General features: G+C 38.9%; 1 protein-coding gene across 3 annotated transcripts in view; it reads left to right on the top strand.

Annotated features, from left to right (window-relative positions):
- The first annotated feature begins 1,095 nt into the window (after nucleotides 1-1,095).
- CDKAL1 (CDK5 regulatory subunit associated protein 1 like 1) overlaps nucleotides 1,096-23,619 on the top strand; it is a 608,612-nt gene continuing 586,088 nt past the window's right edge. The window contains exons 1-5 of one of the 3 annotated variants that reach the window (XM_052648579.1): nucleotides 1,117-1,174; nucleotides 1,952-1,995; nucleotides 5,753-5,844; nucleotides 9,515-9,689; nucleotides 10,901-11,013. In XM_052648579.1, the coding sequence (XP_052504539.1) occupies nucleotides 5,817-5,844; nucleotides 9,515-9,689; nucleotides 10,901-11,013 (316 nt within the window). In that variant the 5' untranslated portion in view covers nucleotides 1,117-1,174; nucleotides 1,952-1,995; nucleotides 5,753-5,816. Of the gene's footprint in view, nucleotides 1,175-1,951; nucleotides 1,996-5,752; nucleotides 5,845-9,514; nucleotides 9,690-10,900; nucleotides 11,014-23,619 lie in introns of all 3 variants that reach the window. The other 2 variants (XM_052648580.1, XM_052648581.1) reach the window with 2 other exon arrangements.

The following is a 23,619-nucleotide window of genomic DNA, read 5'->3' on the forward strand; positions in this document are numbered from 1 at the left end:
CTACTTTTGGTCTAGAGAAAGAGGTGGGGCAACATAACACACAATTCTAATTCATTTGGGTAAAGATTGCCATGGATGTCATATCACAATTTAGAATTTTTTTTATAGATAAGGATGAACAAAGTGTGGCATTTTAACTGGAGGGAGTTGCACTAGGAAACTTGTTTTGTATTTACAAAACAAGACAATAACTCCAAATCACTGTGAAACCCAGAGTCAGGCATAATTCTGAATTCCTGTTCATGTCCTATTGTCTTCTATAGTGGAGATGCTTTTCTGGTAAACAAGGTCAAATACGATGTCTAGGGTAAAGAATAAGGTGAGATAATTCATGTAAAAGGTAACCACGTCAGAATCTTACATACCCCTTATTAAAATTCTCTTTTTATGCCAGACTTCTACTCCTAAACTGTCTTCTGACCGTTAAAAAACAAAACCAAAAAACAACAAAAACACTTGCTTGCTGTTAAATGATCTATATTAAATTTAATGCAGCTGTTCTTTCTTTACCCTTTTCCATTTTCGTTAACACGATCTCTTTTCAGAAAAAGGCTGAGGAAGTTGGGAAAATGTAATGAAAAGAGCAGGTTCTTTGGAGTCCGGCAGAGTTGGATTGAGTATGGAGGACAGTCACTAGCACAGTTATTTTGGACAAGTAATTAAACTCTTAGCTTCCTCTTCTGTAAAATAAGAATAAATGGGAGATAATGTTTATATAAAGCGTTGAACACAGTGTCCCACAGTAGTAAGAGCTCAGGCATGCATGCTCAGTGGCTCAGTAGTGTCCCACTTTGCAACCCCACAGACTGTAGCCCGCTAGGCTTCTCTGTCCATGGAATTCCCCAGGCAAGAATACTGGAATGGGCTGCCATTTCCTTCTGCAGGGAACAGCTCGGGGAGGTTAGCTATTAAACGATTCGAAGAACTCGATGTCTTGAAGGTCTTCTCCCTCCTGCTGTCAAAGGAATTGTTAAGTGTAATCGGTTAAACCTGAACGCGCACGTTCGGCGCCGATGTAGTTTGACCTCTCCGGGCCGCCGTCTGCGAGCATGCGTACATAAATGTGGCGGCACGTACGTGTCATGGCGAGCTCCAGCTAAAGTCGCTGCAGTTTCCGGCGAGTGGCGTGTAGGTTCTGTTACTTTTGGTTGGCTTGTTATTTCCCGGCTCCTGGGTAAGGGTGATGGGTGGATCAGTGTGGGGCAGAGGTTGACCAGAGCTGCTTTTACGGCAGAGCCTTGTTCCCCCAGTTTCAGTCCTTCTCGTGGCCTTTCGCTGGTTTGTTTCGAAATTGAAAGAAAACTTACCAGCTGGGTTGGGAACATTGGGAAGCAGATAGCGTTGCCTGAAGTGAGGACCGGGACCTTGGCCTTAGGTGCTGCAGGACTGTTACGAGTACTTAAGAGATCTCGTTGCTTACTGTAAAATTTAACTTCCTCCGTTCTCCCACTTTCTGCGTTAGTTCGTGGGACGGGATAAGGCTTTTACAGTTACCATGCTTTCACAAGGCTGCGTCTCAATAAAAATTTAAACTGAAGTTGGTCTGAAGAGCAGGTGTCTTGATTTTTTCACTTTTCTTTCTCGTTTACTGTTGAAACCTGTCTCTGAATCTCGGGACAACACGTGTCTTTCGGGTGTCGGGTGATATGGAAACCTACTTGTTTGCTCTGTTTTGTGGTATTCTTACTACTGGATCACGCTGACGTATTGTAGTGCCGGATAGAATTTATTACTAGGGCCATACGCTGGATCTCAGTCATAGCAAATGTGACAGATGTCAACATACCTGTCCTAATCAGTAAGAAATTGGGAGTAGTACGGAACACCGTTAACCTTGCTCTATAAAACCACCTTTTATAGAGTGTAATCTCTTTTAGGCAGTTTTAGAGGCCTTACTGTGGTTTTGTAAACTTGTTGCAACTTTCTTTTCTAAACAGTTTTTATTTTCCAGACTCATCTTTCAAGACGATTTGAGGCTAATTGCAAATAATCAAGGTACTCGTTTATTTTAAAACTTTTATGTTGGGAGTGATATTTACCCAATGTAATATGCAAAGAAGTAGCCTAATTTTAATTTGTTAGTGATGTTGTTGCCATCATTATATGGAAACACCAAGATCTCTATATCACTAAATCTAAGAAACATTTTCACTCATTTTACTCAAGCTTTCATCTTGCCTTAAGCAGCACTGACCACGTCCACCTGTTTGACATACTGTCTTCATTTTCCTTCTGTGACCCTCTGATTTTTCTCATTTGGTGACTGCTTCTTGATCTCCATTATAGGCGGTTTCTCTTCTGTTTGGTAGGTAAATTTGGAGTTCCTTAAGGCTTGGCCCATCACCTTTTCCAATTAGAAGAAATTCTATTCTTTTTCTCTCTGGTTGATCTAATCTACTTCTTCAGCAACACCAAGTTCTTTTTTATTTTAGCCATCTTAGTATGTGAGAGGGCTTCCCTGGTGGCTCAGATGGTAAAGCGTCTACTTGCCATGCGGGAGACCTGGGTTCGATCCCTGGGTCGGGAAGATCCCCTGGAGAAGGATATGGCCACCCACTCCAGTACTCTTGCCTGGAAAATTCCATGGACAGAGGAGCCTCATAGGCTACAGTCCATGGGGTCGCAAAGAGTCGGACACGACTGAGCAACTTCACTTTTTAAGTCTTCACTTTAAGTATGTGAGAAGTGTGTTGTGGTTTTGATTTGTATTTCCTTGATAGCTAATGATGTTGACATCTCATGTTACTGGCCCTTTGTATATCTTCTTTGGAGAAGATACATATTTGCAAATATGTATCTTCTTGATGGAGTTCTTTGAAGCATGAAAGTTTTAAGTCCAGTCTCTTTTCCTTTGTTTCTTGTTCTTTTGGTGTCATAAGAAAGATGTCATAAACACATACACCTATGATTTCTTGTAAGAGTTTTATAGTATTTCTTAAATTTAGGTCTGTAATCAATTTAATTTTTGTTTATGACGTGAAGTTGGAATCCAGCTTTATTCTTTGCATGTAGCCATCAAGTTGTTCCAACACTGTTTTTTGAAAGCATACTCTTCCTCATTGAATATTCTTGGCACCCTTTCAGAAAATCAGCTGACTAGGTGATATGTTTTTGACAGGCATTCTAGATGATTTTTATGAAAACAAACAAAAAAACAACTCCAGGACAGTGATTTTCAAACTGGAGTGCATGTCGAAATCACCTGGAGGGCTTGTTAAAGATTGCTGAGCTTTACTCCAAGTGTCTGATTCAGTTGGTTTGGAGGGGGACCCAAGACTTCGTTTCTAGGAAGTTCTCTAGTGACACTAATTGTGCTGGTGTGGGAGCCATACTATAAAAACTATGGGTGTAGGACTTTTGTTCCCAGCTGTGGCAGCACATGAGACTTACTGGAAAGTTTTAAAAAAATATTGATGGCTAGGCTGAGTTCTAGAGATTGATTCAACTAGAGCAAGGCTGTAGTTGATAATTTTGTTGTTGATAATTTTTTATAGCTCCCCAGGTGACTATAATGAACATCAACTGAGAACCTTCATAGGAGAACAGTGGTTCTCAGTGGGATGTATAGTGGAATCACCTGGACAGGTTTTACATAGCCACCCTTAAATTCCACTTTGGAGATTCTAATTCAAAATGGGGCTTCGGTGTTGGCTGTTAAAAAAGCTCTCCTAATAAATCACCTCTGTAAATAGCCCGTACTCTATACTATCTATTTGTCATCATTTTCCATGTCTCCGTTTTCACTTTGTTTTTATTTCCTTTATCAAACTTGATTTTCTCTACCTTTGAGAGAGAACTTTATATAATTCATTCTGTATATCTTAACTACTATCTTGCTTTCCTTCTATTCTCACACTTTCATTATTATTCACTTATTTAATATTTTATGAAGGCTAACAATTCACTTTACCAGTTTGCTGGAAGTAAAAAGCTTGTTAATAGTGATAGGTGAGTTTATTCAGGTGTTTATTATATGCAGCCAGGTTTAGGAACCTCTGCATTTTATATTTGTCTCTTTCGTCTAGAGTGAATTTCTAGAAATGGAATTGCTGGGCTAAAGGATATATATGTGTCAAAGTTTGATACGTATTGCTAGATTGCCCTTCAGAAAGGGTATGGCAGTTCTACCATGCTTTTAGCTAACAGTTGGTTTTTTGTCAGTCTTTGTTATCAGTGGGGTAGATGGAAAATAATTTCTTGTTTAAGTTCATGCCCTTAGTGAGTTTGAGCATTCTTTCCTATGCTTAATGGCTATTTGACTTGCTTAAGTGTGTTGCCAGTTTTTCCTTTGCCCATTTTTTTTTCTGGGATGTTTTTCTTTCTTAGGGTCATCTCAGACTCTTGCATTGTTTGTGCTTTGCCAACGAAACGGAGTCATCTGGGGAGAGCTTGGTGTTGAGAGAGGGTCCGATTCTAGCTCTGTCAGTGGACAAATCTAACTCCTCTGGACTTCTCCCATCTAGTGTAAGAATTTCCTTCTGTGTTATAGAAAGACTAGCTAAATTCAGCTTAAACAAGGATTTATTCATCCTTTCATTCAGCAAATATTCTGCACACAGCACTTGTTGTGTGCTAGGCATTGTTACAAGTGTTGTAGATATAGTGGTGAAAAAGACAGCGTGCCTCTGTTCTGAAGCTTACACTGTAGTGAGAAAGACACCAGCAGTTACATATATGGAGTCAGGTAAGTGTGATGAAGGGAAATGAAGCATAAAGTGGAGTTAGAGGCTGGTGAGAGTGTGTGGGATGCCTGATCAGTGTGTGGTTATTTTAGATAAGGTCGTTAGGAAAAGCCCTTTCCAAGGAGGTGTTATTTGAGTAAAGGAGTAGGCAGCAAGGCATCCAAATATCTGGGGATGATATTCCAGACAGAGGAAGAGCAAGTGTGAAGGCCCTGAGTCAGAAACTAGCTTGGTCTGCTTGGAGAATGTCGGAAAGGTTATTACAGTTGGGGCAGAGGGGGAGGTGGCAGAGGGACCATATTTTGTAGACTGGGTTGTGGACAGTTTAAAAAAAATCTTTTTTTTTTTTTGAGAAGCTGCCATGCGCTAGGTAGTTTAGGTACCACCTAGGATAAAGCAGTGAACAAAACACTCAAAAACCTTCCCACCCCCAGAGTATATATCCTAGTAGAAAGAGAGGGTGATAAGATGATGAAGATACTGTTGTGGAGGAAGAAATTTTCCTCTGCAGTTCTCACACAAAAGTGTAGTAGCATGCGGCATGTATACATGAGCTTCCCTAGTGACTTGGCGGGTAAATGATCTGCCTGTAATGTGGGAGACCTGGGTTTGATCCCTGGGTTGGGAAGATTCCTTAGAGAAGAGAATGGCTCCCCATTCCAGTATTCTGGCTTGGAGAAGAATGAGTGGATACCTACTCCTCTCCTCCATGGACAGAGGAGCCTGGCAGGCTATAGTCCATGGAATTGCAAAGAGTGGGACATGACTGAGCAACGCACACTTTCACATACATGGGACAGACCCAGGGAAACTGAGTAACTTGCCAAAATGCCTGAAACTTACCTTAAATATTGTCTTCAGCTAAAGACAAAAGAACTTGGGGGTAGTGGTTTGGGACCTCAAAGGGGAGGAAGGCAGTTGCCATGAGATGGAGAAGCAAATGTTTGATAACAGTTTTAACAAACAGACTTTGCCTGGTTCCTCCCCATCTGTGCACATACTTCATACTATAGTTATCCATGGGGATCGCCTCCCTTCCTGAAACATGTCTTCTCTTTACATTCTTTTAGCAGTTAGAAGGAAGGTCAAAGTTTCTTCTTGGCCTTGATTTGTCTTCAGCTCAAAATAATCCACATGGCAAAGAGACATTTTCGGGTGGCAGGTTTGTTCCTCTGTAGTATCTAAGCATGTGGGGAAGTGCTGTGGCATGAAAACGAGGCTGGGGGGGGAGAGACAGGAGGTGTGTGTACATGGCGAGGTGGGGGTTGTTCAGAAAGACCTCACTGGTGACATTTGGACAGAGTTCCAAAGGGCTTGAAGGCATTCCAGGCTTGACCAAGACCTTGAGATGAGTGTGTGCCTGGTGGGTATGAACTAGCCAGGGAGCCCATGTGTCTGAGTGGAGTTGAAACTGTGCACCTCAGATGGGACTTGAATCCACAGGCTGGGACCCAAACCTTGCCAGAACCCAGACTGGGACTTGAACCCACAATCTTTTTGAACCCACAATCTTTTAATCGAGATCACACACGTGGTCTCAGGGCTTCCCCAGTAGCTCAGACAGTAAAGAATCTGTCTGCAATGCAGGAGATCTGGGTTTGATCCCTGGATTGGAAAGATCCCCTGGAGAAGGGAATGGCAACCCACTCCGGTACTCTGGCCTGGAGAACATGGACAGAGGAGCCTGGTGGGCTACAGTCCATGGAGTTGCAAAGAGTCAGACACAACCAAGCGACTAGCACATAACACATCCCTGGTCTCAGGACTTAATGAAGCTCACGTTCTTCTTATCAAAAGAATTCAGTGAGAGACAAAGTAATAGGTAAGAAGTGGGTTTATTTAGAGAGAGACACACTCCACAGAATGTGGGCCTTATCAGAAGGTAAAAGGCCCCAAAATATGGCGTGGTTAGTGTTTATGTCTGGGTAATTTCATAGGCTAATTTCATGGGCTTCCCTTGTAGCTCAGTTGGTAAAGAATCTGCCTGTAATGCAAATCTGTGTTTGATTGCTGAGTTGGGAAGATCCCCTGGAGAAGGAAATGGCAACCCACTCCAGTATTCCTGCCTGGGAAATCCATGCGCAGAGAAACCTGGCAGGCTACAGTCCATGGAATCGCAAGAGTTGGACACAACTTAGCGACTAAACCAGCAGTCTCTAATTTCATAGGCTAATGAGCAAGAGGATTATTCCACTTATTTTGGGGAAGGGATGGGGATTTCCAGGAATTGGGCTACTCTTCAGCCTTTCACGGTCAGCTCTGAGCTGCCGTGCGTTGGCTGTGTTACTTAGCGTGCTGAGGTAGTACAGTTAGCGTACGAGGCTCAGGGCCCACTGGAAGTCGAGTCTTCTGCTACCTTGGACCTAGTTGGTTCTTACCAGTGTGTCATGTCCTGTGGCTAAGAATTGTGGAATCTTCCTGGACAAGGGATCAAACCCATGTCTCCTGTATCGGCAGGTGGATTCTGGATTCTTTACTACTGAACTACCAGGGAAGCCCCTGTCCTTGTAAAACTTAGTGCTTTTAACTCTGGGCTTTTTACTCTGATAGAATACCAATGGAAGGTTTTGATCAGAAACCTGAGATGAACTCAGGTTTTAGATGGATCCCTGGCTTATTGTGCAGCAAGGTTCCTTTGGGAATTGAGGGTAGAAGCAGGTGACTATGACAGTAATCCAGGCAAGAGTTAACGTTGGGACCAAGAATATAACAGAGGGTATGGTCAGAAATGGTTAGATTCTGAATATATTTGGAAGCTCAAGCCAATGGGATTTTGCTGATGTATTGGACTTAGGGTAAAGGAAAGAGGAGTCAGGGATCATTCCAGGATTTTGGGCCTGAGAGGTTAGAAGGTTGGTATTGCTTTTCAGTGAGATGGAGAAAGTCGTGGGGGGATCTGTGTGATCCTCCTGGCTGCAGGTGGGGTTAGGTGGGGAGAGAGGAGTTCTGTTCTTGATTTTAAGTTTGAAGTAACTCTTAGCCATTCAAGCAGGGTGTTAAGTAGGCAGTTGGATGGACATCTGAGTCTGAAGTTCAAGGGAGGCCTGGGGCTGGTTATATAAGCATATATAGTTAGTATTTCAAGGCCACGAGGCTGGATGAGATCACCTAGGATGCGCCTGTAACTAAAGAAGAGAAGACATCCTGTAACAGAGCCTTGGGGGTGTTCTGACCTTGAGAAGTTGGAGAGATGAGGAACGGGCAATGGAAACTTGGGGAGTGGCTAATGCAGGAGGAGGAGAACTCGGTGTGTGGGATCCCGAAAGCCAGGGAAGAAGATATCTTGAGGGAATGAAGGGTCAGTAGTGTCAAGTGCCGCCGGCAGGATCACATGAGGTGGCTGAGAGTTGACTGCTCTGTAGATTGCTGGAGTCACTGAAATCAGGTCGGCAGTTTTGGGATGGTGGGGGTGAAAGCCTGGCATATGAGCGACTGGGAGGGGGAAACTGGAGACAGTTCTTGCAAGGAGTTTTAAAGCGTAGAAATGTGATGGAGACAGTAGGTAGAGGAAGTGAGGCTTCGATAAGGTTTTTGTTTTTTAAATGGGAGAAATAACAGTACCCATAGACAGTTAGTGATTAGGTAGGAAGGAGCATGACTAGAATTCTGTGCTCAAGCAGGTTAGAATAGCAGGTTGCTCTTAGAGGGGTGGGTAGTTCCTAGTAACAGGTTGGTACGTGGGCAAAGAACCATTTCCTATTAAGAGAATGCAGTCTTCTGTCTGCGGAATGTGGGAGGGGATCTGAGGGTGGGCTTCACTCAGGCCTCCTGTTTTCAGTACCATCTATAGCCTCATGAGGCAATCCATGAGAAATTAATTTTCAGGAAGTTTCTAAGATCAATGAGTTTGTTTCTTTACTGTAGTTCTTCGCAGTCCTTGCTCTCATAGTATACACATACATGCATGCACACACATACTGGGAGTCTGTGAGAGGCAGAATTTTCCAAGTTTATTTGACCACAGAACTAGTTTTTCACTGATAGTTCATAGAACCAGTTTGGGAGACACTTAGTTCATTTCACCTTCCCTAGTGTGCTGAGTCAGCCAGGGCTCTAGTTGGCAAGAGCAGAAAGCCCAGCTCAAATGAATTTAAGCCTCAGGGAATTCCTGAGCTCACATGAATGGGCAGAGCAGGGCTATGTCTGGCTTCAGGCATTGGTTAGATCCAGCTGCTCAAGTATCTCATCTCTCCAGCTCTTATAAGACTTCCTGCCTTGGGTAGTCTTCTGCTTTGTGGCAGGCAGGATGGCCCCCCAGTAGCCTCAAGTTGACATCCTCCTAACTGAGCCACTTCAGTGAAAGAGAAGTTAGCACTGGCATGGAAGTCCTCATGGTGATTGTGACTGACTGGGCTTGTTAGGTCCAACTCTGAGCTGGTCTTTATGGCTCAGGGTGAATTACTCTGGCAGGCATGGGTCACGTGTGCCATTGCTGCGCCTGGGGAGGGAGGAGGCCTGTAATTGACAGGTGGTATGCATGCTGCGATTCATGGGGTCGCAAAGAGTCAGACATGACTGAGCGACTGAACTGAACTGATGCATGCTGTGGTGTGTGACAGATTTGTAGTGATATCTCATTGTGGTTTGTATTTCTCTGATTGCTGGCAATGTTAAATCTCTTTTCATGTACTTTATATCCCACTCAGTAAGATTTGTCTGATTTATCCGATGTTTCTTGTTTTTCAGTATCTCTTGTATTTTCTGTAAAGTTGAAGTTAAAATCTAAAGGCTTTATTAGATTTAAGTTTGGCAAGAATATTTCATAGGTGATATGTTAAGCAGATGTTCTGAGGACTCATGCCTGTATCATTTATAACTTGTTTATACGATAGAGAAGATGCCTTCTGCATCCTGTGATACATTCCTGGATGACATAGAAGATATTGTGTCACAAGAAGATTCAAAGCCACAAGATAGGCATTTTTCGAGAAAGCACGTTGTTCCAAAGGTGCGAAGGCGAAATACCCAAAAATATTTGCAAGAGGAAAACCGTCCACCAAGCGATAGGTAAGCTTTTTTTGAAATTATATTCAGTATCGTACCATGGGAGAGGCTGACACTACTGTATGTGATATACATAATGTATCTTTTAAAAGAATCTTTGAAGTTTTGAAAGGAAATATGTAGGGTTTTTTAAATTTGAATGGTTATATTTAGCAAAGTCATTAATTAAAGATGTCAAATTGCATATTGGCCTAGGGCAGTATTTGTCACAAAGATAGATCACCCTGCCTCCCACCCTCCTTTGACCAGATCTCTTTGATATCATTGTGGTTGGTATGTTCTTGTTACTTCCACATTAAAATTTTTATTGGAATTTATGATTCTTAGGAGATAGTGGTGGGAGATAGTGGTGGTTTGGGCATGTGGTTTTTCTTAGCAAATTTAAAGTACTTATGAATCAACTAAAGGCTTTTGACACAAATTCTTGTGCTGTTTGTACTATTAGGTATCTAGTGAAATTCTAATACAACCTAGCCAGAAAGGATTATGCAGTTATATAGTTTTAATATGCTTATATTTGTATATCTAGTAAACTTGAAAACTTTGATGTATTTGATTATTTGGAACAGAGTCATAAAGTCTATGAATTTAAACTTGCTTAATACTTGAAATTTATTAATTTTTTCTTGACCATATGATTAAAGGTAATGTCTACTTAGTTGTTAATTATTTAGGGCAATCCAAATTGAAAGTCCTTTTATTCCCTTTCTAAAAATTACATTTTTTAGAACTCTTTTTATATGTGGAATACTTTTATTATTAATAGTGCTGTAGGGTGACAGATTTTCATTTTGATTGAGTTATTTATATCTAAGTTATGAAGATTTGATTAGTATATAGTGGTCTTCAGATGTGTTTAGGTTTTCTTTATTTGCTTTTGCTGCTAGAACCACTTTCTGTGCTATTGTTATTTGTTTGTACCTTTCCAGGAATTGAACTTAGTGGTAGTGTTTAGTAGTATTGAACTTAAAATACAACTTGGAGAAAAGATATTCTTTACATAGAAAGATAGTCTTAGAATGTTATACTGTTATTTTATCTTGATTTTAGACTTTTGGTGTAACAGCAGATTATGTGTTAAGTTGGTACATTTAATGAATAGCTTATGAATAGAATGCAGGGAGTGTTTTTGCATAATATGTTCAGAAATTAACTTGTGCTTTTTATTAAAAAAAATCCCTTAATGAGGCTTATTTTTTAAAATTGATTAACAGCACTATTCCAGGCATACAGAAAATTTGGATACGAACTTGGGGTTGTTCTCATAATAATTCAGATGGAGAATACATGGCTGGACAACTGGCTGCTTATGGATACAAAATTACAGGTAATGAGATACGTAATGTGTTTTATTGATTACATTTTTTAAAGCCAAGGTTTTTAGAGGTATAAGTTCTAGCTTCAGCAACTAAAGGATAATTTAGCATGACTTAATGATTTTAAGAGAAAATAAAATGCTAATATGTTGTCTAGACTCTTGAGCAACGTGGCTTTGAGCTGTGTGCCACACTCATCTGGGGACCTTTTCTGGTGCAGATGCTACTGGACTAACAGTCTGGGGCTGGTTGAGTCCTGGGATGTGGAGCTCTCCAATAGTGGAGCCAGGTGTGGCACTTGGGGATATGTGGGGTGATATCAGCCGCAGGTCTGGGAACCAGTCCCCTGCAAATGCTGAGGGATGACTATATATCTCATTTAAAAAAAGAAAGATAAAAACCCCTCTTTTTGAAATAAGTTTGAACTGACAGAAAAGTGGCAAAATTACGTTTCTGTATGCCTTTTATATCTTACGTAGTTATGGTATAGTTCACTGGGAAGTGAGCAATCTGTGCCAGTTTCTCAATTTTTTTCTAATTTTTTATGACCTTGACACTTCTGAAAGAGAATCATTTTGTAGAATGCCCATCATCTTAGGTTTGTCTGATAGTTTCTCATGGTTAGAATAAAGTAATTAATGCATTTCTGGCAAGAGGAACATAGAAGTGTTATTGTATCTTTCTCAGCTCAGCGCGTCAGGGGCTTCATGTTAATACACTAACCCTTATCTGCCAGATTTCTCTTCTGAGTTATTTTTCTCACTGTCACCAATAAGTATCCTGTGTTTCCTCAACCATTTGCATACTAATTTAAGTATTCGATAATTTTAGTATCCGTTGGTGGATCTCGTCTGCAACGGTTGTTATCGTGATAGTTGCGTAGTGGTGGTTTTCTGTTTTCTTTCCTCCCACATTTAATAGTTTGGATTCTTCGGATCCTCTGGAGAAGGAAATGGAAACCCACTCCAGTATTCTTGCCTGGAGAATCCCATGGAAGGGGGAGCCTGGTGGGCTACAGTCCAGGAGGTCCATGGGGTCACAAAGAGTTGGACACAACTGGGCGACCGATCATACACACATCCTTCTGTGAGGAAGCGCTGTCCTTTTGCCACCATGCTACTTGTTTTTATCAGTATGGACATACAGATATTTACTCTACAGGTTATAGTTCGCTGCTGTCATGTCGTTGCTTGTATTCTAGCTTTGGCCACAGGACCTCATCAGGCTGGTGCCTGTGTCTTTCAGACATGCCCCCCCTTGCTTTCTGATCACTTCCTTATTTTCTGGCACCACAGGAGGTTCTAGTCTTGTATTTCCCTTTCCCAGCCTCAGAAGCAACCACTTTTTCGAGGAATCCTGACCCTTTTCATTAGGAGACTAGTGTTTAGAACCAGACCAAAGTGTGCTCATTGCCACCATGAAGTATCAGTGCTTCTAGGTCCTCTCCGCAGACAGAGTTAGGAAATACGTAGGTATACTAACTGGCGCACATACATCTCTATTTCTGTCATATGTGTATTAGATGGGAACATAGTTTGAGTGCTTTGTGACAGGCAATGGCCCAATGCTTTATTTGTGTTATCTTACTTGTGCCCTGCTCAGTTGTGTCCAGCTCTTTGTGACCTCATGTACTGTAGCCCTCCAGGTTCCTCTGTCCATGGGCATGGACAGAGACAAGAATACTGGAGTGGGTTGCCATTCCTTCTCCAGGAGACCTGCCTGGCCCAGGAATCAAACCTGAATCTCCTGCATTACTCCAAAACACTGCTTTTGACCGCATATTGCATAGCAACTTGCTTTTGCATGTGTAATTGGCTGGTCCCAGGTTCAGTGCAGATGTTAGGAGTAGGGAAGATTGGAAAGGTAACTCCTTTCATAGCTTTGTTTCCTTCAATAAGTAAATGCTCAAATGTCATTAATTTTGTTTTTGATACCATTTTTTAGAGAGCGAAATCAGTCTTATGAAAAAAAATCCACCTAAAATCTGCTTTTAGAGTCACTTCTCTGTGTTCATTAGTAATTTTATATAATTTAGCCTAGACTTGTCTAATACATTCTGATGGTGCATTTGAAAATGAAGGAAATCACTCTAAAGGTAATTTCCTGAAACATTAAAAAAAATTCAAAGTTTGATTTATCCTGTGTGTGTGTGTGTGTTAGTTGCTCAGTCGTGTTTGACTCTGCGACCCCATGGATTGTAGCCCACCAGGCTCCTCTGTCCATGAGATTCTCCAGGCAAGAATACTAGAATGGGTTGCCATTATCCTATATGATATTAAATATCTAACATATTTTAATGTTTTTGTCTAATAGCATTAAAAAAAATCTTATAACAGTACTCTTCTATGTAAAGTAATAGTCTTAATGTGTTTACACAAGAATGTTAAGCTTTGTTATGCACACCTAATTTTGGTTTCTCATTTGGGAATACTAAAAAGGGAATTAAGGAACCAATCACTTGAATATGAAATTTATTTTTCTTAATGTGGTTTATTTTATATGCCTGTGTAATTGGTACATATTTGTATTAATTTTACATGTTGTTGATTTTACTCACTTCAGAAATTTGTAATTGGTTTCAGTTTAGTCTGGCTTGCATGCAGTAAACACTAGGACCACTTTTCATGCTTGTCTAGATGCTGTAGGCCCAGAAAATATAAGCATTATCTTCAGTAGGACATTTAATAAGGAAATCTCTACAGGAAATCTCTCATTTAAGTTAGATATATGAATGATTTCTGGATGCCTATGCCAGTGGTCTCTTTTGTTATTGTGAAATAATGGGAGTTTATAAAAAATATTATTTCTTAATAGCTTATAATTAATCAAATTTAGACCTAAAATGGGCTTCCCTGGTAGCTCAGCTGGTAAAAAGTCCACCTGCAATGCAGGAGACTGCGTTTTGATTCCTGTGTTGGGAAGATCCCCTGGAGAAGGGCATAAGAACCCACTCCAGTATTCTTGCCTGGAGAATCCCATGGGCGGAGGATCCTGGTGGGCTGCTGTCTATGGGGTCGCGCAGAGTTGGACATGACTGAAGCGACTTAGCAGCAGCAGCAGCAGCAGGAATATAATTACTCCATCGTAACACTGCACAGAGGCTTGCTCAGAGTAGTTAAGTGCTTATTTGGTGACTCTTTCAAACCCTTTTTATTTTGAGGAGAAGGTGATTTAAACCTTAGAAAATAATTCCTGCTTGCCTTTCATTTCATTTTCTGCCCTGCTGAGGGAAAAATGATGTCATTCCCCAAAACTCGGACACCTGTTTGCATGATATAATTAAATTAGTATCATGGAAAGCAGTCAAACTGTCCTGGTAGGTACAGTGGCTTCTAAAAGAAGTGTGATTTGAACACATACATTTCATGAGTGTGTTCTTCAAGTGAGTGATTTCTTATAGACTAAGTAGAAATGCACTCCCCCCCTCACCATAATGCTTCCTTTGGTTATTGGTTTTGGATTATTTCTTTTGGAAAGTTGGTGAATTATTTTCAGTTCCTCTTGGTTCAGTTCAGCTCAGTTGCTCGGTTGTGTTAGACTCTGTGACCGCATGGATTGCAGCACACCAGGCCTCCCTGTCCATCACCAACTCCTGGAGTTTACCCAAACTCATATTCATTGAGGCGGTGATGCCATCCAACCATCTCATCCTCTGTTTTCCCTTCTCCTCCTACCCTCAATCTTTCTCAGCCCTCAGTCTTTCTCAGCATCAGGGTCTTTTCCAGTGAGTCAGCTCTTCGCATCAGGTGGCCAAAGTATTGGAGTTTCAGCTTCAACATCAGTCCTTGCAATGAATATTCAGGACTGATCTCCTTCAGAATGGACTGGTTGGATCTCCTTGCAGTCCAAGGGACTCTCAAGAGTCTCCTCCAACACCACAGTTCAAAAGCGTCAATTCTTTTGTGCTCGACTTTCTTTGTAGTCCAACTCTCACATGCATACATGACTACTGGAAAAACCATAGCCTTGACTAGACGGACCTTTGTTGGCAAGGTAATATCTCTACTTTTAATGTGCTGTCTAGGTTGGTCATAACTTTCCTTCCAAGGAGTAAGCGTCTTTTAATTCTATAACATTTTAAGGGCAATCTAGTATGGACATTTAATATTAATGGCTTTAATGATTAGAGTAGTTGCTTTTTGCTGTCCTTCATTTTAAAATTTCTTCTCTTGTATGTACTAGTCTCTTCTATGTGATCCTTATTAGAAGCAATTTTTCTCCTGAAGTGGTGGGCGAGAGGGATTATACCATTGGACTCCATGCTGCAGGAACGTGCACAGCTTATTAACTTCTGTTCTGAGTGAGAAGTTGGGAGTCGCTGTTTAGTTATAGACAGCAGTGTCGGCTGAGAGCTTCCTGGTCCATTCCTACCTCCTTAATTATGAAGTCATTTTCCATCTTCTTGACTTTTCCAGTGCAATTTTCTAGTGCAATTCAGTGAAAGAATCATCAGGCATCTTAATGCAGAGCTTTTAGCTTGCCTTCCATGGACCTCTGTAATTTAGCCTTCTTGCCCCTTCACCATCGCCACAGTTATTTACGTGTGGGTAGCAACTCACTCCAGTACTCTTGCCTGGAAAATCCCACGGACAGAGGAGCCCCTTAGGCTGCAGTCCCTGGGGTCGCTGTGAGTCGGACACGGCTGAGCGGCTTCGTTTTCACTTTGCACTTTCATGCATTGGAGAAGGAAATGGCAACCCACTCCATTGTTCTTGCCTGGAGAATTCCAGGGACGGGGGAGCCTGGTGGGCTGCCATCTATGGGTCACATAGAGTTGGACACGACTGAAGCGACTCAGCAGCAGCAGCAGCAGCAGTGTCTTACAGTTTGTAAAATGCATTCATATCTAATTGCTAGTTTTATGTAGCTTTGGGATAAAGACAGAACAAAGACTGTTGACCTAGGCTTTGAAAAAGATATTTAAAAATATCCTGACATATAGGTTGCTGACTTAAATTATATATATTAGTCATTAATGTTTACAATGAAGGTTTTAGTTATGTGCTGAGTAGAACATTTTCTTAATGTAATACAGAATTTCCTTGCAGAAACTCTTTATTGTGTAGCCAGAGATGGTGCTTTTATCTGAAGGTTTTGAAGTCTGTCTGGAATTACAGTGAAAGTAAATTTCACTGTGATCATTTGCAGAGTGCTTGTAATGCAGAGGGATCTGCAGCTTATACATTGTTGAATCTTAGCGTTATTTTAAAGCCCAGAAGTTAAACATAGAAAGGATTATATAAAGGGAAACAAAGCCTTTCCTCCACTAAAATAGAAGCTATATCTGATCTGTAAAACGTCCTCATGTGGGCATTTCAGGCTAATTTTATAAGCTTTTACTTTTTATATATATCATATGTTCTAGAAAACTATACTCTTATTTAAAAGTACTTTCTTTTAAGTAAGAAAGTATTTTTAAGAAAATACCTTTTACTAACTTTCCAGTAATTTACTTTCATTTTCTCTCCCTGGTTATTGTGGAAATACTATATTAGGTGCTTTTCATGTAATCTTGTAAGAATATTCTTCATAAGTCATAATATTTTTATGGTTACTTTTTGCCACTATTAAATCACCTAGAAAATTGAGAATTTTATTAAAAGCTGGTCTTGTATGAAGAACTGATGGTGCAGGGATAGAAGAGTAAACCTTTTTTTCAGGGTGTGTCTTCCAGCAAAATAAAAGGGATGAACCAGTTGTGGCAGGGATGACAGTTGGTATTGGATCACTGAGCTCTGTTTTTTCTATGGAGTCTCTCTCCAACAGATTCAGCTTTTAAGGATAGAGGTCTTAAAGAGAAGTCTTAAAGACCCTTTTATCTGCCCAGACAGAAGAAAAACCAAAACAACTCACAGTGTTAGGATTAGTAGACAGAAAGTAATTAGATGATATCTATATCTTAAATCTAAATATATATTATTTACTTTTATTTATTGGGATTGAAACAGTCGAACCAGATGTTTTCTTTTTGATCAGACCTCCTGTTCTGGGTAGGGCTTCCCTGGTAAAGAATCCGCCTGCAATGAGGAGACCCTGATTCGATCCCTGGATTGGGATGATCCCCTGGAGGAGGGAATGGCTACCCACTCCAGTATTCTGGGCTGGAGAATTCCATGGACTATACAGTCCATGGGGTCGCAAAGAGTCAGACACGATTTCCTGTCCTGGGTGGGTGAGACTTTGGAATCCTGTACTTGGAGTTCTGGAATGGCTTACCTGAAACAAGAACATTGTGATCTCAGAAGGAATTGAGTCAAGACTTAGTCTTCAGCCACATCCCCCTTTTGTTGAAGAAAGTTGACAAGGAATGGTAACAAAGTAAAAGATGCAATGCTTGAAGTGTGGAAGATGAGCAGCTGTTTCAGGGGGCTAAAGTGTGATTTTTAAAGTGGAAATTGCAGGCTGCAGATTTGATTTCCTAAATAAAACCGAAGAGCGAAATGAAAGTCATTGGAGGAGAATTAATTAGCCGAGGGTGTGCATGTGTGTTAATGAAAAACTCCGTCATTTGGAAGAATGTGGACAAACGTAATTGAGAAATCATTTTTATAATCGGGTCTTAAAGTACATATAATTAATTGCCATATGTTGTGCATCACTTTCTGGAAAACTATCAGCTGTTGCCTTTGTGAGCTCAGGGAGTAAGTAGACTTTATAGAAGTGTTATAACATTGTTTAGGTTACCTGAAAATGGAGCTGAATATGTACATTTCATAAGTGTTGTAATAAAGATATTGCGTTTCTTAATTGGCATATTGTGATGAATGGTTTTCCTGTGAGTTTCTTTTCTTTTTGTTTTACTTTAAAGCAACTTTATTGATGTATAATTTAGATTATATTTACCCTTAAAATTTACCTGTTTTCCATATAAGGTCTTGTAAGGAAGTTGTCTTTATTTTAAAATCAGCCTAAGATGACTGAGAAAATAGGAGAAAATTGTTTTTTGTTACTTAAGGAATAATAGTATGCTTTATATTATAAAAAGTGAATAGCTTTCTCTATTCAAGTTCCTAAAATTTAAATTCTGTATACTAAAAATTTATTTAAATACTACAGTGCTTTAAGTGGAATGAAACATCTCAAAAAGGTGTGTTGGGACTGTTACTATGATAGAGATCAGGATACGTACTGGTTTTTTTTTTTTTTTAATCTTTACATTCTAGTTTTTTCTTCTTTAAATAGAGCATGGGAATATTTAGTTTGTTATTTCTCCTCTTTTTGTCTCAACAGGAATGTCCTCTTATCATAATAAGAAGCACAAAGCTACATGTGTTTCAAACAACAACCAACTAAGTGGCCCTAGCTTTGATTGTACTGTTGTCCATGCAGATTAAGTAGTGTCAGCTTTGTCATTGTTTACATCCTGAGTGGTGTCTCCCTTGTATTTGAGAGTGAACCTACATGGTTGATTAGAATCTTGACCTTTTTCAGAGATACAGAGAAAATCTAGTTTACTCTTGTGAATTCTAAAATATTTTGGCTCCAGGTTGTGAATGCCCAGTAGTAGTTAATAATGTGCATGGTAATCAAATTATTTGGATAAAAGTTCTGTGTTCTTTTTCTTAATTTTCTCACTAATAAATGTGGGGAAGCTTCACCTTTTTTTTTTTTTTAATCGTCTTTCTTTGAGAACGTGAAGATCATTTTTCATCCTGTTCCACTTTTGGCTGGACCTTTTTCAGGTCACTTAAACTTCTTGTTTGCATTTTTAAAAATTAATTAATTTTGATTGGAGGCTAATTACTTTACAATATTGTGGTGGTTTTTGCCATGTAGCATGTAAGTGGTAGTACTTCAACTCACACATAGTTGCATTAATTTTTGTGAATAAACTGGTGTGGAGTGCTGAGTTGTATTAAGAGGACATCTTTTTAGAATTGCTGGCATTCTGGTACTGAAGAACTTAAAATAGTTTCTAGGTTCAGTATTTTAGAATTTTTATGAGTGACAAATTGATGTAGACTGATGGATTTTCAGAAACTTTTGCTTAATTGCTTAATGATTCATATTACTCTTTGAGATTTTATAAAACTTCTTTTTGATAATTTAGAAATAGCCTGTTTTAAAATTTTATTTTTTAAGAAAATGGGCAGATGAGTAATTATCACCAAGGCTTCACTTGAAAATCTTTCTAGGCATTGTTTTCTCTGATTTTGGGGAAAAAGCTTTTTTGAGATGTTGACACCAGAGCATGTAAAATAATGTTGGCTTTTCTTGGCTTTTAAATTTTAGTGGGTTTGGGTTAGAGAGACATGTGTTTTTAGCTCTTGGACAATAGATGGCAGTATTACATTACATGATCACTGCAGCTGTGTCATTACTAGGAAAAGTGAATTTCGTGTTACAAATAGTCTTCTAATAAAATTATTAGAAGTCATTAAGTTTGTTAACTCTATTTTATTCTGACTTACTGCTTTTTAAACTTTTTAGTAGGCCTTGTGTAAGAATTGGACAAATTGACCTTTCCAGAGGCAGCATGATTCAGCTTGGATACAGCCCACCATATGCTGGACGCTGCATGTGAAATTATTCATTCATTGCATACTACTTGACATCCTTGTTGCTCTGTTGCCCTGACTGTGGTTTTTCTAGAATGTGGTTATTGTCCTTTTGCTGTGCTAAAGTGGGAAATTTTGAATCTGAGGACAAACATTTGATTCCTTTTGCCACTATATTGCTTTCATGCTTAACTAAAAACTAACGTTTGTGTAAGGTACATCTTGAGTATCTCATTACTCCCCAAATCTGTTAACAAATATTGAGGTTAAAGGAGAATAGAGTGGATTATGGCACTTTAAAATTTCCCCCTCATTCCCACTTTACCAACATGTGTTTGGTTAATTCAAGATGGTTTGAATGTCCAGGCATTTTCAGAGACTTTCTGTTTGGTCCTTTCTTCATTGTAGCTTGATGATTCTCAAATTGAAGAGTGTCTACGAATTTTTGTGTCGTGTTGTATACACATACTCATGTATATGGGTGATTTAAGGGCTGTGTGTGGTGTGGTTACTCTTTTGATCACCTGATCTGGTCATTTTAGTTCCATTTAACTCCTTTTACAGCTGTGTCTCCACTTGCTCTGCTTAGTTATAATTACTTTATAATTCACCTTTCAGCTTACTTCCCTTGACTTAGAGTGGTAACTCAGCTACTTCCTGTCTTTGGATGATTTATCGTGGTTTTTTTTTTTTTTTTTTTTACCTTTTCTCTCCCATGGTGTGTGAGTTCCTTCTGTCTTAATCATCTTTGCCTTTGTTTGGCATCTCAGACACTGTAGCTTAGTGATTAAGAGCAGACTGTAGCCAGCTATTAATATTGAGCCAGACTGTGAAACCAGCTACCGCAGTGTATTAGCTTTATGACTTTGGGCAAAGGACAGTACCTCTATGCTTCAGTATTCTTATTTATCTAATGAAGATGACAATAGCAATCCTTTCTAAACATTAAATATTGGTATATACAGAAGTGTTCAGTGTGTGGTTGCACATTATCAAATTCAGTACCTGGCACACAATAGGAATTCAAGTGTTTTTTGTATGTGTGCATTAGTGCCAAATGAAAACTATTTTTTGACTATAATGAAGTTAACTTTATTCTTTATGCTCTAAAGAATATTTGTAAAATATACAAATTAAAGTATATTTTAAAGGTTCAATAAATGTGTGTGGTGTGTGTGCGTGAGTCCCTAAATAGGAGTTTTTTCAGTAAACTCCAATTTAGTGCCTGTCAAGTCCAGACTGCATGGTCCTGACATGTCTTGGTAAGATCTTCATATTATCACTTTGCCTGACATGGACACTGCAAATTATATTGAATCAGCAATCTAATTTAATCCATTCTTATAAATTGGAAGTAATTGCTTTCAATTTAGTAGGATTGAATTCAGTGTTAGAAATTTTGATGTTCCTTCAAATGGAGTAAAATTTAGTTATATATTTTCATGTATCTATGTGTATGCCTGTACATTTGCAGAGAGAAGTGATCTTGGAGCATTGCTTGTAGTCAAATGAGTTATTTGCAGGAATTGGTAAGGGGGCATATAGTACAGGGTGTCAACGAAAGTGACATTTTCTCCTTTTTTCCCCTTCTACCTAGGGTGAAAGCAAAAGAAATAAAACTAAGGGCCTTCAAAATGGGATTTTCATTCATTCAGAAATAGTGGAGGGAAATTAAGAGTATCTAGAGAAGATTTCTTGGAGAAGGAAATGGCAACCCACTCCAGTATTCTTGGCTGGAGAATCCCAGGGACAGAGGAGCCTAGTGGGCTGCTGTCTATGGGGTTGCACAGAGTTGGACACGACTGAAGTGACTTAGTAGCAGAGAAGATTTCTATGTTATTTACTCTTGGTGGGGGCGGTGCGGGGGGCGGTGCATTCAGCCCTCCCAGTGATGAAAAAAGAACTGTGAGGGTGAAATGGAATCCTTCAAAAATGTATTTAGTATGTTTATATTCAATCTTTCCCACTAAGTTATTTTTAGAAATGGCTGGCTTTACCAGCTTTTATGTCTCACACTGTGCTTATTCTTGAATATATTAGGAACAAGAGGTGAGGCTACTTAACGAACATTTCTAGTTAATGTCTGATAATTGTATTGATTGTGGAGTTCGGTTTCTCAGAAGATGTACTTCTGACTCTTTCCTCTGGCTTGCTCTTTGCTTTTACACTTTCAGTATTTTCAGGAACCATTTTAGTTACCATCTTACCAGCTCTTCTTTCTTTTGAATTGAGTGGCAGTATACAGTAATTTAAGAAGGACTCATTACATATATTAACTGTTTCTGAATTTTCCATAAATTACTATCAATGACTGCACTTTGAGTAAAATTCATAGTAACAAATGAATCAAAGATAAGACTGTTGAATATTTTCTTTTTTTCATGTGAGAGCTGAATTCTTAGTGAGCTTACAAAAATCAGGGAGTTGTGAGGGTGTTTGAGAATAAATATATTACAGTCTCATAAAAATTATTCAGGAAATCAGTGAAAGAGATTAAAAATAGAAGTCGTTGAAAATGCTTTACAGACATCTAAATATGAGAGATCAAATTAAGACAGCGAAGCTTTAGGGAGAATATTTGAAGCTTATCATTTCCATCTCATCTGTAAGCAGCTTTTTATCTTGTGTCTTACCTAAGTTGCAAATCACGTGCAAGCCATAAACAAGGGCTTTTTTACCCTGAGCGAAAAAAAAATGAGAGAAAGTTTTTTAGTTTTCAGTGAAGGTTTTCTCTGTTAGCATAGAGGCAGGAAGAATACTGTGTTAGATGAAGAGTTTTTGTGTTTGTAAAATGTAAACAGCTGTGTGAATGTAGTCAGTGTGTGTTCTTCATGTAATAATTTAAACATAAATATCTTTTCTTTGCAAGTGTATACAAAAAACATTGTGCAAATAATAGTTATTTTGCAAAATCTTATGTAGCGTGGAAATGAATCAGGAAAACCTGATTTTTTTTTAAATTCAGTTCAGTACAGTGCATTATTGTAACTTACAGGATTTGACTGAGGAACTAACGTTGAAATCTAAAAACTAGCAGTTTCAGGATATTGAGGACTCAGCCATTCTTAACTGAGGAATTATTTGGGTCAGGCATTAACATTTTCTGAACCTCAGTTTTCTTTGAAATGACATGGTGGTCTGCCAACCTCATGAAAATGAAATGGAAGCATATACACATGAGATAATACTTCAGTTTTTGAAGATATTTAGAAGTTTTAAAATAAACAGCTAATTTATTACACTTTAATGTTAGTAAATTGTAAACTGATGTTTTTTAAATTTCTCTTTCATCTGTTACATTTAAAGGTATTTTTGTACAATTTAGAAGCTCAGTTCCTAAATATTCCAAAAGGTGGCACTGTTTACATATGTATACTCTGCGTTTTGATTAAAAAAATGTTCCATGTTTTATCTGCAAAGGTATTAAATTGAGGTTATATTTTTTAGGTTTAATTTTCTGTTTTGTAAATGGATTTTTAATTCATGTGAAGTTTGCTAGGACCAGGTTTCATTTTTATTTGGAAATGGTTTGGAAATTCAGATATTTAGCAATCATCTTGTAGACATAAACTCCTGTATAATCCAGTATAATTAATGATAAAACCTTGTATTAATGTGACAGCCTAATGTTTCATGGAAAACATAGTTGCTTTTGTATAGCAAAAACCATTAATTTTTTTTAAGCCTCTAAAAACTATCCAGTGATTAAAACATAACAGCTATAAATAAATGATTTATGTGGCTTTTAGGTCATACTACATAGGTTATCCATTCTGCAGTGTTATTTTATGGTAAAAATACCTTTGAAAATTTACCAAGATCTTCCATTGCTTGAATTTCCTACTGGCAGTAGTGTGATGAAAGGAGACTCTAGAGTCTATGAATAGCTTTCTAGGTGAAGAATGCAAAAATTAAATAAAATGACTTTGACTCGGAGTGAGGATTATTTACATAATAGGATGTGGTGAATACATTTCCCATGCTATTAGGTGAAAACCTCCTGATTTTTTTTTTAAATTCATGGAGCATATTACATCCAATGTAGTTTATGACCTAAGAAGATAATACAACTATTAATATTACATTTTTAATGTCCAATCAAAGCTCTGTAGTTTTTTT

The sequence above is a fragment of the Budorcas taxicolor genome, chromosome 11 (assembly GCF_023091745.1).
Source record: "Budorcas taxicolor isolate Tak-1 chromosome 11, Takin1.1, whole genome shotgun sequence".
Lineage (NCBI taxonomy): Eukaryota > Metazoa > Chordata > Mammalia > Artiodactyla > Bovidae > Budorcas > Budorcas taxicolor.